We start from the raw sequence: 16,137 nt of genomic DNA, 5'->3' as shown, positions 1-16,137 counted from the left end.
TGGCATTTAGCGAGGGTTCCGCCTGCCGGAGTGACGGCTCCGCTACTATTATGTGTCTGAACTGAGACCGCTACCGAACAGTGAGCGCCGCCGTATGATCGACAGCTCAGCAGCTGATGTTCGCTACATTGTTTAGAGATTTCGAGGTGTACTCCATTAAAAGCGGTTTTCTCATCTTGTTAAGTAGCTAAAACTGCAAAGTGGTTGCAAAAATGAGCAAAATTGCAATTTACCGTACCTTTCTCTTAAATGGAGGGATTTATATTAGTAAAAGTCATAGCGGAAAATTAAAATCCATAAGACATTTCCAAGAAGGGGACATGTCCCCCTCACATTGAACATACCGGCAAGGCAGAAAACTACGTAGAACAGGAGAGAGCTGACATCTCATCTCCTTTGAAGCAGAGACCTCCTGTAGTGACCAGGTAATTACCATAGAGGTCTATTGTGGAAAACAGTCACCCAGATTGGGATTTTTATATTCACGATGCAGAGAAGCAAAGAAATCTAACACCATCAGAGGTAATATCAATTTCCTTAAACTGCAACCTCTAGAAAATACTTTTGAAATATTTTTTATTCAAATTGACCCCAAATATCTAAATGCTTGTTCCCCACTAAAGACAGAGAGAAAAAGCTGCAAAGAATAGGTAATTTTTACATAAACTAAGAAAAATATTTGCAACAAATTTGCAGAAATCTGCTCGAGTTGCGTGTGGGTATGTTGAGGATTTTACTGTGTTTTTGAGGGCAGATGTCCTATGTTCTGAAAAAGGAAAAATTCAGAAAAAGCTGCAGCATATCCACCAGATGTGAACACACCCCTAAACAGTGCCAACAGAATGCAATCTTCTACACAATGCCCACTGTGCCATAAACAGTTTCACACATTGTTTCTTCATGAACAATGACAGCAGAGTGCCCACCATATACAATAAAAGCAGAGTGCCCACCATATACAGTGCCAGCAGAGTGCTCACCATATACAGTGCCAGCAGAGTGCCCACCATATACATTGCCAGCAGAGTGCCCATCGTATACAGTGCCAGCAGAGTGCCCACCATATACAGTGACAGCATAATGCCCACCATATACATTGCCAGCAGAGTGCCCACCATATACAGTGCTAGCAGAGTGCCCACCATATACAGTGCCAGCAGAGTATCCACCATATACAGTGCCAGCAGAGTGCCCACCATATACATTGCCAGCAGAGTGCCCACCATATATAGTGCCAGCAGAGTACCCACCATATACAGTGACAGCATAGTGCCCACCATATATAGTGCCAGCAGAGTGCTCACCATATATAGTGCCAGCAGAGTGCTCACCATATACAGTGACAGCAGAGTACCCACCATATACATTGCCAGCAGAGTGCCCACCATATACAGTGACAGCAGAGTACCCACCATATACAGTGCCAGCAGAGTGCTCACCATATACATTGCCAGCAGAGTGCCCACCATATACAGTGCCAGCAGAGTACCCACCATATACATTGCCAGCAGAGTGCCCACCATATACATTGCCAGCAGAGTGCCCACCATATACATTGCCAGCAGAGTGCCCACCATATACAGTGCCAGCAGAGTGCCCACCATATACATTGCCAGCAGAGTGCCCACCATATACATTGCCAGCAGAGTGCCCACCATATACAGTGACAGCAGAGTACCCACCATATACATTGCCAGCAGAGTGCCCACCATATACAGTGACAGCAGAGTACCCACCATATACATTGCCAGCAGAGTGCCCACCATATACAGTGACAGCATAGTGCCCACCATATACAGTGCCAGCAGAGTGCCCACCATATACAGTGCCAGCAGAGTGCCCACCATATACATTGCCAGCAGAGTGCCCACCATATACATTGCCAGCAGAGTGCCCACCATATACATTGCCAGCAGAGTACCCACCATATACATTGCCAGCAGAGTACCCACCATATACATTGCCAGCAGAGTGCCCACCATATACATTGCCAGCAGAGTGCCCACCATATACATTGCCAGCAGAGTGCCCACCATATACAGTGCCAGCAGAGTGCCCACCATATACAGTGCCAGCAGAGTGCTCACCATATACAGTGCCAGCAGAGTGCCCACCATATACAGTGCCAGCAGAGTGCCCACCATATACATTGCCAGCAGAGTGCCCACCATATACAGTGCCAGCAGAGTGCCCACCATATACAGTGCCAGCAGAGTGCTCACCATATACAGTGCCAGCAGAGTGCTCACCATATACAGTTCCAGCAGAGTGCTCACCATATACAGTGCCAGCAGAGTGCCCACCATATACAGTGCCAGCAGAGTGCTCACCATATACAGTGCCAGCAGAGTGCCCACCATATACATTGCCAGCAGAGTGCCCACCATATACATTGCCAGCAGAGTGCCCACCATATACAGTGCCAGCAGAGTGCCCACCATATACAGTGCCAGCAGAGTGCTCACCATATACAGTGCCAGCAGAGTGCCCACCATATACAGTGACAGCAGAGTACCCACCATATACATTGCCAGCAGAGTGCCCACCATATACAGTGACAGCATAGTGCCCACCATATACAGTGCCAGCAGAGTGCCCACCATATACAGTGCCAGCAGAGTGCCCACCATATACATTGCCAGCAGAGTGACCACCATATACATTGCCAGCAGAGTGCCCACCATATACATTGCCAGCAGAGTACCCACCATATACATTGCCAGCAGAGTACCCACCATATACATTGCCAGCAGAGTGCCCACCATATACATTGCCAGCAGAGTGCCCACCATATACATTGCCAGCAGAGTGCCCACCATATACAGTGCCAGCAGAGTGCCCACCATATACAGTGCCAGCAGAGTGCTCACCATATACAGTGCCAGCAGAGTGCCCACCATATACAGTGCCAGCAGAGTGCCCACCATATACATTGCCAGCAGAGTGCCCACCATATACAGTGCCAGCAGAGTGCCCACCATATACAGTGCCAGCAGAGTGCTCACCATATACAGTGCCAGCAGAGTGCTCACCATATACAGTGCCAGCAGAGTGCCCACCATATACAGTGCCAGCAGAGTGCTCACCATATACAGTGCCAGCAGAGTGCCCACCATATACATTGCCAGCAGAGTGCCCACCATATACATTGCCAGCATAGTGCCCACCATATACAGTGCCAGCAGAGTGCCCACCATATACAGTGCCAGCAGAGTGCTCACCATATACAGTGCCAGCAGAGTGCCCACCATATACAGTGCCAGCAGAGTGCCCACCATATACATTGCCAGCAGAGTGCCCACCATATACAGTGCCAGCAGAGTGCCCACCATATGCATTGCCAGTAGAGTGCTCACCATATGCAGTGCCAGCAGAGTGCTCACCATATACAGTGCCAGCAGAGTGCCCACCATATACAGTGCCAGCAGAGTGCTCACCATATACAGTGCCAGCAGAGTGCCCACCATATACATTGCCAGCAGAGTGCCCACCATATACATTGCCAGCAGAGTGCCCACCATATACATTGCCAGCAGAGTGCCCACCATATACATTGCCAGCAGAGTGCCCACCATATACATTGCCAGCAGAGTGCCCACCATATACATTGCCAGCAGAGTGCCCACCATATACAGTGCCAGCAGAGTGCTCACCATATACATTGCCAGCAGAGTGCCCACCATATACATTGCCAGCAGAGTGCCCACCATATACATTGCCAGCAGAGTGCCCACCATATACATTGCCAGCAGAGTGCCCACCATATACAGTGCCAGCAGAGTGCCCACCATATACATTGCCAGCAGAGTGCCCACCATATACATTGCCAGCAGAGTGCCCACCATATACATTGCCAGCAGAGTGCCCACCATTTACAGTGCCAGCAGAGTGCCCACCATATACATTGCCAGCAAAGTGCCCACCATATACATTGCCAGCAGAGTGCCCACCATATACATTGCCAGCAGAGTGCCCACCATATACAGTGCCAGCAGAGTGCCCACCATATACAGTGCCAGCAGAGTGCCCACCATATACATTGCCAGCAGAGTGCCCACCATATACAGTGACAGCATAGTGCCCACCATATACATTGCCAGCAGAGTGCCCACCATATACAGTGACAGCATAGTGCCCACCATATACATTGCCAGCAGAGTGCTCACCATATACAGTGCCAGCAGAGTGCCCACCATATACATTGCCAGCAGAGTGCTCACCATATACAGTGACCGCAGAATCCCCACCATTTACAGTGCCAGCAGAGTGCCCACCATATACATTGCCAGCAGAGTGCCCACCATATACAGTGCCAGCAGAGTGCCCACCATATACATTGCCAGCAGAGTGCCCACCATATACATTGCCAGCAGAGTGCCCACCATATACATTGCCAGCAGAGTGCCCACCATATACAGTGCCAGCAGAGTGCCCACCATATACATTGCCAGCAGAGTGCCCACCATATACAGTGCCAGCAGAGTGCCCACCATATACATTGCCAGCAGAGTGCCCACCATATACATTGCCAGCAGAGTGCCCACCATATACATTGCCAGCAGAGTGCCCACCATATACATTGCCAGCAGAGTGCTCACCATATACATTGCCAGCAGAGTGCCCACCATATACAGTGCCAGCAGAGTGCCCACCATATACATTGCCATCAGAGTGCCCACCATATACATTGCCAGCAGAGTGCCCACCATATACATTGCCAGCAGAGTGCCCACCATATACATTGCCATCAGAGTGCCCACCATATACATTGCCAGCAGAGTGCCCACCATATACATTGCCAGCAGAGTGCCCACCATATACATTGCCATCAGAGTGCCCACCATATACATTGCCAGCAGAGTACCCACCATATACAGTGACAGCAGAGTGCCCACCATATACATTGCCAGCAGAGTGCCCACCATTTACAGTGCCAGCAGAGTACCCACCATAACAGATATCAGGTATGAGCTTAGAATATCACATAACTATGACATTTACAATTAACAGTGACTGCACACAGCAAGATGGAGATTGTACATGTGAACACATGACCTAGTAACAATCACGTCTGATTTAACAACAGTTCTGAATGCACAATACCACAGAATAGAGGTGGTGCCCTCACCAGATACACTTTATCTACGATAATGGAGTTTTATTAACATAATGCAGGAGAAACTATTACACAACTGTTCTGCTAGGTTGCTTCTTACAAAATGACTGCTTCACCAGGACCTTCTTACCCAAAATGCATTGTTTTTTTCCCCACAATGCAATTGACAGCTTTACAGAAAAGCAACTTGTAATACAAATAAATGTCGCCAGATTGATCTATTACCACATTAGACGCCACTATCAGAGTATTACAGCTTATTAAAGTGACAGCAGTAATTTTAACCTCGCCTTTTGCCCTAGTAGGCACAACCTCCTCGGCAGCACTAAAACCCCACTCTGACAAAACGCTAGCGACAGGGCAGCACATCCAAAGCATAGAGGGACAGTTAATGCCACGTGTCCAGCTTGGATACTCAATAGTTGTATGGCACAGAGGAACCATTGAGGATGCTGGTGCAGTCGGCTAGGTACTCCTTCACCATCGTCTAAAACTATTTCCTCCTAGTCAGACTAGCCCGTGCATCAGTGCCTGGGAGCTGTGAGGGTTTTGTGAAACTGTCCCAGACCTTTAGAGTGTTCCCCTGCCTCTGCCGCATCTGGTGTGTGTCTCCCTTGTCTCTCCTCCTTGGTTGCCCAAGGATCTATGTCTTCTGCCACCAGTGTTGTCAGATGGGAATTTTTTTTACTAATTGTTTGACTGGGGCCTTGTGGTACTGCAACATTTTACATGCCCTCTCCGCTGCAGGAAGGAGAGATGGCAAGTTCTCCTTGTAGTGTGAATCGAGAAGGGTGAACAACCAGTAATCAGTGTGGGCAAAAATGCTGCGTATAACGTGAGGATCACGGGAAAGGCAGCGGGAAACAAAGTCAGCCATCTCTGCCAGACTCCCAACAGGCAAGACTTCCCTGTCCCCACCAGGAGAACGACTCTCCATCTCATCACTCTCCTCCTCCTCCTCTTCTGCCCATCCATGCTGAAGAGAAACTGGTGTGGGTAGTACCCTCTGTAGCACAGGTATCCATCTCCTGTTCCTCTTTATTATCACCCAATCCACTCTGAGCAGATGAGATAAGGATGGGCTGGGTAGCATCACACTCTGCACTTTCTTCTTCCATCTCCACCTGGATCGCATGCAAAGTTCCTATTTATTTGCAGGCAGAACGTGTTTGAGTAGACACAGAAGCAGGATGGTTGTGCTGATTATGCTGTCATTGCCGCTCACCATCTTGGTGGATTTTTCAAAGTTTTGTAGAACCTCGCAGATGTCAGACATCCATGGCAATTCGTCGGTTGTTATATGTGGAGGCTAACTGGAATAACGATGGGCGTATTGTAGCTGGTATTCAACTACTGCCCTCTGCTTCTCACCAAGACTTGCCACAATGTCTAATGTGGAGTTTCAGCACATGGTCATGTCGCACACCAGTCGGTGAGCTGGCACTTGTAAGCCCTGCTGCAGCACTGCCAGACCGGTGGCAGCTGTGTTGTGAATTCTGTTGTCGAGCTCCCTCCTGTGGTCGTGAATGGTACTTCGGCGAGTTCTGTCTATGGGCTCCCTCTGGTGGCTATGAGTGAAGCTGCGGCTTCTGAGGTTCCTTACACAGGTGACGTGGTTTATCCTTTGGTTGGCTGCTCTGTTTAACTCCTCTCAGATCGTTACTCCATGCCAGCTGTCAAAGTTTTTGCATTTGTTCAGTTCGCTCCTGGATCTCTCTGGTGACCTGCCTTCTCCTGCAGAAGCTAAGTTCCTGATAGTCATTATTTGTTCACTGTTTTCTTGTCCAGTTGGTGATCATGATTTTGTCTTGCTAGCTGGAAGCTCTGGAATGCAGAGTGGTCTTTTTTGCACACTCTGCGTGGTCTTTTGTAGGTTTTTGTGCTGATCGCAAAGTTACCTTTCCTATCCTCTGTCTATTTAGTAAGTCTGGCCTCCCTTTGCTGAAACTTGTTTTCATTTCTGCGTTTGTGACTTTCATCTTTTCTCACAGTCAATATATGTGGGGGGCTTCCTTTACCTTTGGGGAATTTCTCTGAGGCAAGGTAGGCTTAATTTTCTTCTCTAGGGCTAGATAGTTCTTAGGCTGTGACGAGGCGCCTAGGTCTGGTCAGGAGCGCTCCACGGCTATTTCTAGTGTGTGTGATAGGATTAGGGCTTGCGGTCAGCAGAGTTCACACATCCCAGAGCTCGTCCTGTATGAGGTTTAACTATCAGGTCATTCCAGGTGCTCCTAACCACCAGGTCATAACACAGCTGTAGCTGACTTGCTGAAATGGGCGCACACGTGGTGTACCTTCATAAGTAGCTCAGGGAAATCTGGTTAGGTTTTCAGAAACTTATTCACATAACTTGATTGGTTTTCAGGGTCACCTGTATAGTCCTTGTACTTCTCCTGTGTACTCCTTGTACTTCTCCTGTATCCTCCTTGTGTCACAGGGTTACCGCAACATTGTGGAGCCAGTAGACCACAGCATCTGATTGCTCCTACTGCAGCGCTGAGAAGAAGCACGTCTTCATTTTAATGGTGTTTATTCCTTTTGGCAGAGCAGAGGTTAATCGGCTATGTTGGAAAACTCTGAGCTCCCATCTGAGCCCAGTTAGCCACTCCCTTCCCCTTTATAATCTTGGCTCTGATGCAAATCCATGTCAGAGCTAGCATTTGCTGCTTGGCTTCAGGAAGAGGAGTTCATGTGAGGAGGAGTGTTTGAGGAGTTATCTGTGACTGTTGTGTGGTTTGTAAGTGTGGTAATTCCTTTCCCTCCTCTACTTTTGTTTATCCCCCTTCTTCCACTCCCTGATGCATTCTTCTGTATATGTGAGTGAATGTTTTGTATGCCTGAAGTTTTCTGTTAACCCTTGTTTCTGTAGCCTTGTTTGTTGGGTTGATGTACGTCTCCTGTTTACTTCTCGTACTTCTGTATACTCCTTGTTTTTCTCCTGTGTACTACTTGTACGTCTCCTGTATACTCCTGTAGTTCTCCTGTATACTCCTTGTACTTCTCCTGTATACTCCTTGTACTTCTCCTGTGTACTAATTGTACTTCACCTGAATACTCCTTGTACTTCTCCTGTATACTCCTTGTACTTCTCCTGTATACTCCTTGTACTTCTCCCGTGTACTAGTTGTACTTCACCTGTATACTCCTTGTACTTCTCCTGAATACTCCTTGTACTTTTCCTGTGTACTACTTGTACTTCACATGTTTACTCCTTGTACTTCACCTGTATACTCCTTGTACTTCTCCTGAATACTCCTTGTACTTTTCCTGTGTACTACTTGTACTTCACATGTTTACTCCTTGTACTTCTCCTGTATACTCCTTGTACTTCACATGTTTACTCCTTGTACTTCTCCTGAATACTCCTTGTACTTTTCCTGTGTACTACTTGTACTTCACATGTTTACTCCTTGTACTTCTCCTGTATACTCCTTGTACTTCACCTGTAAACTCCTTGTTATTCTCCTGTGTACTACTTGTACTTCACATGTATACTCATTTGACTTCTTTATACTTCTTGTACCTCTCCTATGTATTCCTTGCACTTCTCTCGTATACTCCTTGTACCACTCCCGTATACTCCCTGTACTTTTCCTGTATACTCCTTGCACTACTACCATATACTCTTGGGGATGAAGCGCCTCTCAATAATCCTCCCCCTTATTGTCATATGCAGCCAGTGATGTCACCGAGCAGATGGTCGCTCTCCGCTCCGTCACTTGCCCGGATTCGGCAAGACTGGGAATCGTGAACCATATGATGCTCTCTAAAAATAAAATAATTACTGAGATTCGGGGCGGACACAGCAAAGTCTCTGGCTAAAATAATGACAATAACTTCCAAGCCCTCCCCATCCCCATCAGTTTTGTATGTCCGTGTCCACACTCTGGAAGTTCATGAATCAGGATGACCCACTTCTCTCTGTGCCTCAAATGCCTCATATATAATGGGGAAGAAATGGGATCAACTATCTGGGAAAGCTGGAAGGATAATGGTGCTCGGCCCAGGGAAAATGCTCTGTAGGCATCATGTGTGGGAGCCGCACTGCAGGCCATCATACTGTCTGCAGTAGGGGCATCATACTGTCCGCGGTAGGGGCATCATACTGTCTGCAGTAGGGGCATCATACTGTCTGCAGTAGGGTCATCATACTGTCCGCAGTAGGGGCATCATACTGTCTGCAGTAGGGGCATCATACTGTCCGCAGTAGGGGCATCATACTGTCCGCAGTAGGGGCAACATACAGTCCGCAGTAGGGGCATCATACTGTCCGCGGTAGGGGCATCATCCTGTCCGCAGTAGGGGCATCATACTGTCTGCAGTAGGGGCATCATACAGTCCGCAGTAGGGGCATCATACAGTCCGCAGTAGGGGCATCATACAGTCCGCAGTAGGGGCATCATATTGTCCGCAGTAGGGGCATCATACTGTCTGCAGTAGGGGCATCATCCTGTCCGCAGTAGGGGCATCATACAGTCCGCAGTAGGGGCATCATACAGTCCGCAGTAGGGGCATCATATTGTCCGCAGTAGGGGCATCATATTGTCCGCAGTAGGGGCATCATACTGTCTGCAGTAGGGGCATCATCCTGTCCGCAGTAGGGGCATCATACAGTCCGCAGTAGGGGCATCATACAGTCCGCAGTAGGGGCATCATATTGTCCGCAGTAGGGCCATCCTACAGTCCGCAGTAGGGGCATCATACAGTCCGCAGTAGGGGCATCATACTGTCTGTAGTAGGGGCATCATACAGTCCGCAGTAGGGCCATCCTACAGTCCGCAGTAGGGGCATCATCCTGTCCGCAGTAGGGGCATCATACTGTCCTCTGTAGGGGCATCATACTGTCTGCAGTAGGGGCATTATCCTGTCCGCAGTAGGGGCATCATACTGTCCTCTGTAGGGGCATCATACTGTCTGCAGTAGGGGCATTATCCTGTCCGAAGTAGGGGCATCATACAGTCCGCAGTAGGGCCATCCTACAGTCCGCAGTAGGGGCATCATCCTGTCCGCAGTAGGGGCATCATACAGTCCGCAGTAGGGCCATCCTACAGTCCGCAGTAGGGGCATCATCCTGTCCGCAGTAGGGGCATCATACTGTCTGCAGTAGGGGCATCATACAGTCCGCAGTAGGGGCATCATACTGTCCTCTGTAGGGGCATCATACTGTCTGCAGTAGGGGCATTATCCTGTCCACAGTAGGGGCAACATACTAGGTGAGGTGGTGGCGTAACAATCTCATCACAGTGTGCACCCCTCTTTCTGGTCCTTCACAGAGTTGGGAGCCATCGTGGGTCGGGTCTTCCCAATTCTTTTCCCATCGGGGAAGATAACGAGTGGCCAGTTTACTTGTAATTGCCCAATCCCTGTGTTTTTCTACCCTGTCCGCAGTGCACATCCTAAGCGTGGAATCAGAGGTGGCCATAGTTAGTAGCAGCCAGTCTGTGAGCCGGACGTCTGGTGTACAGCAGTAAATGAGCGCTGATGTTGGCTTTGGGCGTCCGCTCCCATCATGTCTTGCGTTCTGCTAATATTTCCATTTTCCCATTGCTTTCTGTGATCTTGTGATTTCCTCCCATTATCCGACGTCTTTCCTTTGGCCGCTCTGCACATTCTTATCTTCCTTTGACTCAATAGGACGTTTAGTTTACAGGAATTCGAATCCGACGCACAAAGGTTTTTTTTTATCGGCCATAATTGTGTGTTATTATTTGGAATTAAAAACGTTTCGCTGTTTGTCAGGGGGAAGCAGATAACAGGAATATACTACCGACGCCTTCGGAAAAACGCACAATTAAAATGTCTTGCTCCAAGTGACGCCTCATTCTTTATCTGCAGTCCTATGTAAATGCACATTAAAATGATAGTCCCATGAAAAGGGCTTATGACAATATTTCCTGGGGTCACTGATCTGTATAGCAAACAGTGTCCCTTTTATTTCACATTTGGGAACGGTGATATTGTATTATCCTTAACGTTACCACTTTCTTGCATTCTTTAATTTATATATCATTTTCAAGATCTCTGCTTGCTGCCAGCGGATGGAAATCCTAATACTTCAAGTGTCACTTTAAATTGCAGCTAATGAGTAACTCTAGTTTCAGAAAACTTTGAACATTTCATGGTTTCTTTTTTTTATATATGTGGGGTCCAGATAATGAGATCCTCACCGATGGCTAAAATAAAGGAGCAGAACAAACGCTCTCTATCCTCAGTGCGGAGCCTCGGAGCAGGGCGATGCTCGCATGAACGTTTCTGCCCCTTTGTTTTGTCGATTGGTGGGGTCTCAATGTCCGGACCAACACCGATCAAAACTTTGTACATGTTTCTATGAAGTTTCAAAACTTTTCTGAAAGTTTAAGGTCAGAGGGAGGACTTGTAGTGCAGTGATTAGTTCAGAGTACTGTTTAAACTGATACATTGTAACAATCCCTCAGCTGTGTGAGAAGGACTAGGAGATTCAGCTTGAATAATGACAAGAATGTTCCTATTTCCTGACATCAAGCATTTTTGAGCACTCGCTGTACGAGACATTTGCTGAACTTTATGTCTTTTTTGCGCCAAATTGATTTACAGCGAATCTTGATTTTCTCTCAATTCAATTACAACATTTAAGGATCTTAAGTTCCTATAAGAAGCGAGACTTTACGTGCAACTCTGAAAATGCGCCGATGGAGTGGACCTTAGTGCAACACATCTACATTTACATCCCTAAAAATGATCGTAAAAAAACACTAAAAGCTTCTCCACCTGCGGTGGTCATGTATTCACAGCCGCGCGCTGCGTATCTCTGTGTCTGTGAATGCACACAGAAGTGCGGACGCTCATGTTATCTTTGTCTTTTGCAGTGTGCTGAATCGGACACCTATGCACCTCATCCATGAAATCATATTAGTGGACGACTACAGCGATAACCGTAAGTTTAAAAGCTTGCTCGGTTTTATAAAACTCTGTTTTCCAGCACCGTAATAATTCTGTGGAGATCGTCTGCAGAATGTATTGATTTTTGTAGGAACTATGTAATACTTCTTTTGCCCTGTGGAGGCACTGCAGGGAAATTGAACACACATCGGCTTCTTCACAGATCGCAGTTGATTATTTTTTTTTTTTTATTTAAATAGATTTTTATTAACAATATAAAGAAGAACATCAGAATGCCATTTACATTGCATTATATCACATACACATTTTCACATTTTCTTATTTTAATAAACCCCAACAGTACCCCAACTACCCCCCTCCCCCCTTCGCAGTTGATTATTGATCGCAGCCGAAAATCCCTCTGATCAGATATTTTGTGGGGACCTTTTATGACTGTCTTTACATTCCCGCAAATGGCGATCCGAGTCTGGAATGTGGTTACTGTACGGGCCGCGAGTCTACTGCCCAAAACTCATCAGCCTGGTGTATGTCCATGCGGTGGTCGGTACTCTGCTTTACAGACATGTGAAATTACTAGAAAATGTATGATGTCATGGGGACATGTTTGTGAGCGTGAATCTCTGATTCGTTGGAAGTATGCTCCATTTTTGTCGTTGGGGCTCTATCCTCTTTGCGTAGTGCGGCCACTCTTCACTTTGGTGAACCCCAAGTTGGTGGCTGTATACTTATATAAAAGAAAAAGATTAATGGCCACTTGTTCTTTTTTTTAAAATATCTTGTAGGAGTCATGTAAGTAGAGCCAGGTCACATCAAATCAGTCTTGATTGACATCCTTGAGCACTGCATACAGCATCACATGGTGTGATCTTACAGGCAGAATGCTCCTTGTGCAGATTGTACGGCTCACGCAGGTTCAAGTTTGCCCAGGATCACTGTGCAGCTGACTCAGGTACAAGTGCACCCAGGATCCCTGAATTCATGACCCTGCATGCACCCACCCAGGATCAATGTACAGATGACCCCAGTACAAGTGCACCCAGGATCCCTGAATTCATGACCCCGGTACAGATGCACCCACCCAGGATCAATGTGCAGATGACACCGGTACAAGTGCACCCAGGATCCCTGAATTCATGACCCTGGTACAGATGCACCCACCCAGGATCAATGTGCAGATGACACCGGTACAAGTGCACCCAGGATCCCTGTGCATGTGCCAACCACTGCAGCCAGTCAGAATAAGGCTAGTTTCACATTTGCGTTCGAATCCGCAGCGTTTAATCTGCATCCGCAAGTGCAGGAAAAAACGCATAGAAACACGTAGAAGCGCGGCGTTTTCTAGATGCATGCGGGAACGCATGCAGTTAATAAAACGCCGCTTTTTCACGCTTTTCCATGCGTTTGTGTTTTTTGTGCACATGGCAGAAAATTTTACAGGAGAAAAATCTAGATAATCAGACACCGCCAATGGGACTACAGAGGACGTGTATTATGGGATATCTATATATAGACTCTAGGACTGCTGAAATCTTAACAGTGTGCTACTGTATCCTGTGTCATGATGGATCTTTGCATGGAGAGCCTTTATTTCAACCTGGATTTAAGCATCAAGCTGTTTCTTGCCTGTGTGTTCGCTTGGGAGCAAGACAGAAATCGTGAAAGATGGAGAAGGAGACGGCGTACGTGTTTTTGGAGACACCCCATTATCGAACTACGTGAGAGCCGTGGAGCCTATCACACGCTGTATGGCGAGCTTAATGCCAACCCGGAGAAATTCCACGAATATACAAGGATGTCGCAAGACTCGTTCCGGGATTTGCTTGCTCGTGTCCAAGGAGCCATACGGAGACAGGACACCCAGTTCCGTAGAGCGATTCCACCAGAGGAACATCTGCTGGTTACATTAAGGTACGTAACAAATCTAAACCAATGGCAGTGCTAATTTTGGGTGTTCTGACATGTTTGTTTTTTTTAATTTTCCTTTATGTCTTTAGCATAAAAACACCATAAATAGAATAGATCGTAATTTTTTTTTAAATTTATTTTCTTCCAGATTTCTGGCAACCGGAGAGAGTTTATCATCCCTCCACTTCCAATACCGGCTTGGAATATCCACCCTGTCCGGAATAGTTGCGGACACCTGCCGAGCTTTGTGGAATGTACTCCGGGATTAGTTTATACCCCTACCCACCGCGGACATGTGGCTTGAAATAGCGGAAAAATTCTGGAGTGTGTGTGATTTCCCCAACTGTTTGGGAGCGGTGGATGGAAAGCACATCCGCATTATCAAACCTGCCAGAACAGGATCGGAGTACTTCAACTATAAAAAATATTTTTCAGTTGTGCTCATGGCAATAGCCGATGCGGACTGTCGCTTCATCGCCGTGGGCATTGGAGCTTTTGGCCGTGGCAACGATTCCCAGACTTTCAAGAACTCGGATATAAGCCGCCGTGTGTATGGCAAAAATTTAAATTTTCCACGGCCACAACCTCTCCCCAACACTCAAGGCCCACCGATGCCATTCGTTATGGTTGGGGATGAGGCCTTTCAGATGTGTGAAAACCTACTGAAGCCATATTCCAGTCAGGACTTGAACCACACTAGAAGGATCTTTAACTACAGACTGACCAGGGCCCGAAGAACTGTAGAGTGCACCTTTGGAATTCTAGTCTCTAAATGGCGCATTCTTGCAACAGCCATTAATCTAAAAATGGAGACAGTCGACGAGGTGGTGAAAGGCTGTGTGGTTCTGAACAATTACATTATGGCTAAGGAACGACCCAACATTGAACTGGATGAACCAGTTGCACACCCACTGCCCGATTACCAGCATCAGCCGCTGCGGTCAACAGCTGAAGTTGGCCACATGCGGGACCAATTTGCTGCCTTTTTTTAATCAGATATTGGACGTGTGTCATGGCAGGACAATGTTGTGTAAATGTCCTGTTGGGATTTGGTCTGTACCAGTTATTTTTTTAAATGTTACTAATATTTGTTGTTAATAAACTTTATTTTTTGGTATCTTGACTGTGTCTCCTATGTATTTCCTCTACAAACCAAGGCTGCCCTCACACTAGCAGTATTTGGTTAGTATTTTATATCAGTATTTGTAGGCCAAAACCAGGAGTGGGTGATGAAGGCTGAGGTGCTAGATATGTAAATATTACAATTTTCCTATAATTGTTCCACTCCTGGTTTTGGCTTACAAATACTGATGTAAAATACTGACCACATACTGCTAGTGTGACGGCAGCCATGTTGTTTTAGTGGTAAGGTTGTTGACGTCATTGCGTCCGGATTCTGTTCAGCAGTATCCATTGGACGCAGACTGAAGAGACAATGACTGTCATACAAAACAGATCTATACTCATCAAGTCAGGTGTCAGAAATAATGAATTCATGATGCACATATCACAGCCTCATGAATTAACTATTTCTGACACATGTGCAGGTGAGCATAGATATGCCGTGTATGACCGCCATCGTCCATTCACTTTGTGTGAAATAGATTAAAGGGACTCTGTCACCTGAATTTGGAGGGAACAATTTTCAGCCATAGAGGCGGGGTTTTCGGGTGTTTGATTCACCCTTTCCTTACCCGCTGGCTGCAATATTGGATTGAAGTTCATTCTCTGTCCTCCGTAGTACATGCCTGCACATGTACATTTCGGACCCGAGTTGGGGCGTTGTCCCAGCCATCCCACATCGCTTGGGCCACCTCATTCCATAGGCGCTGGATCGTCATGTTGTCCGAGTGCTGGGGAACCCAGGTGTCCCACAACGCGACTCGCTCATGGACCAGGGAGATGAGGATATCGTTGTCAATGAGGTCCTCATCCCGTTCTGGAACCTAAAAAATAAATGAAGATATTAATGTTGGATACATTAACATAAGGAAAAGAAAGAAAACAGAGGCTGAGAAATGGCATGAATAAGGAAAGTCAAGATAAAAAAGGGGCCAGAAGAAAAATGTAAAGAAAGAGGAAAGTAAAGAAAGGAAGATTCAAGAATACTAAAGTGAGGATACAGTAAACAGTCAGCCAGGTATACCTACACGCTGCCGCCTTGCCACCCGACTGTGACCCCGCTGCTCCTGCTCACCCTCTGCCGCAATGGAAGAAGTGCTCTAAAAAAAGAAAAA

At 46.9% G+C, this 16,137-nt stretch overlaps 1 protein-coding gene across 2 annotated transcripts in view; it reads left to right on the top strand.

Moving 5' to 3' along the window:
• The window catches only part of GALNT14 (polypeptide N-acetylgalactosaminyltransferase 14), a 473,304-nt gene that overhangs the window by 348,891 nt on the left and 108,276 nt on the right, over positions 1 to 16,137 (top strand). For both annotated transcript variants that reach the window (XM_069768378.1, XM_069768379.1), the window contains exon 4: positions 11,962 to 12,029. In XM_069768378.1, the coding sequence (XP_069624479.1) occupies positions 11,962 to 12,029 (68 nt within the window). The remainder of the gene's footprint in view (positions 1 to 11,961; positions 12,030 to 16,137) is intronic.

The sequence above is a fragment of the Ranitomeya imitator genome, chromosome 5, assembly GCF_032444005.1.
Source record: "Ranitomeya imitator isolate aRanImi1 chromosome 5, aRanImi1.pri, whole genome shotgun sequence".
NCBI classification, from domain to species: Eukaryota; Metazoa; Chordata; class Amphibia; order Anura; family Dendrobatidae; genus Ranitomeya; species Ranitomeya imitator.
This window is presented reverse-complemented; position numbering and strand designations above follow the sequence as displayed.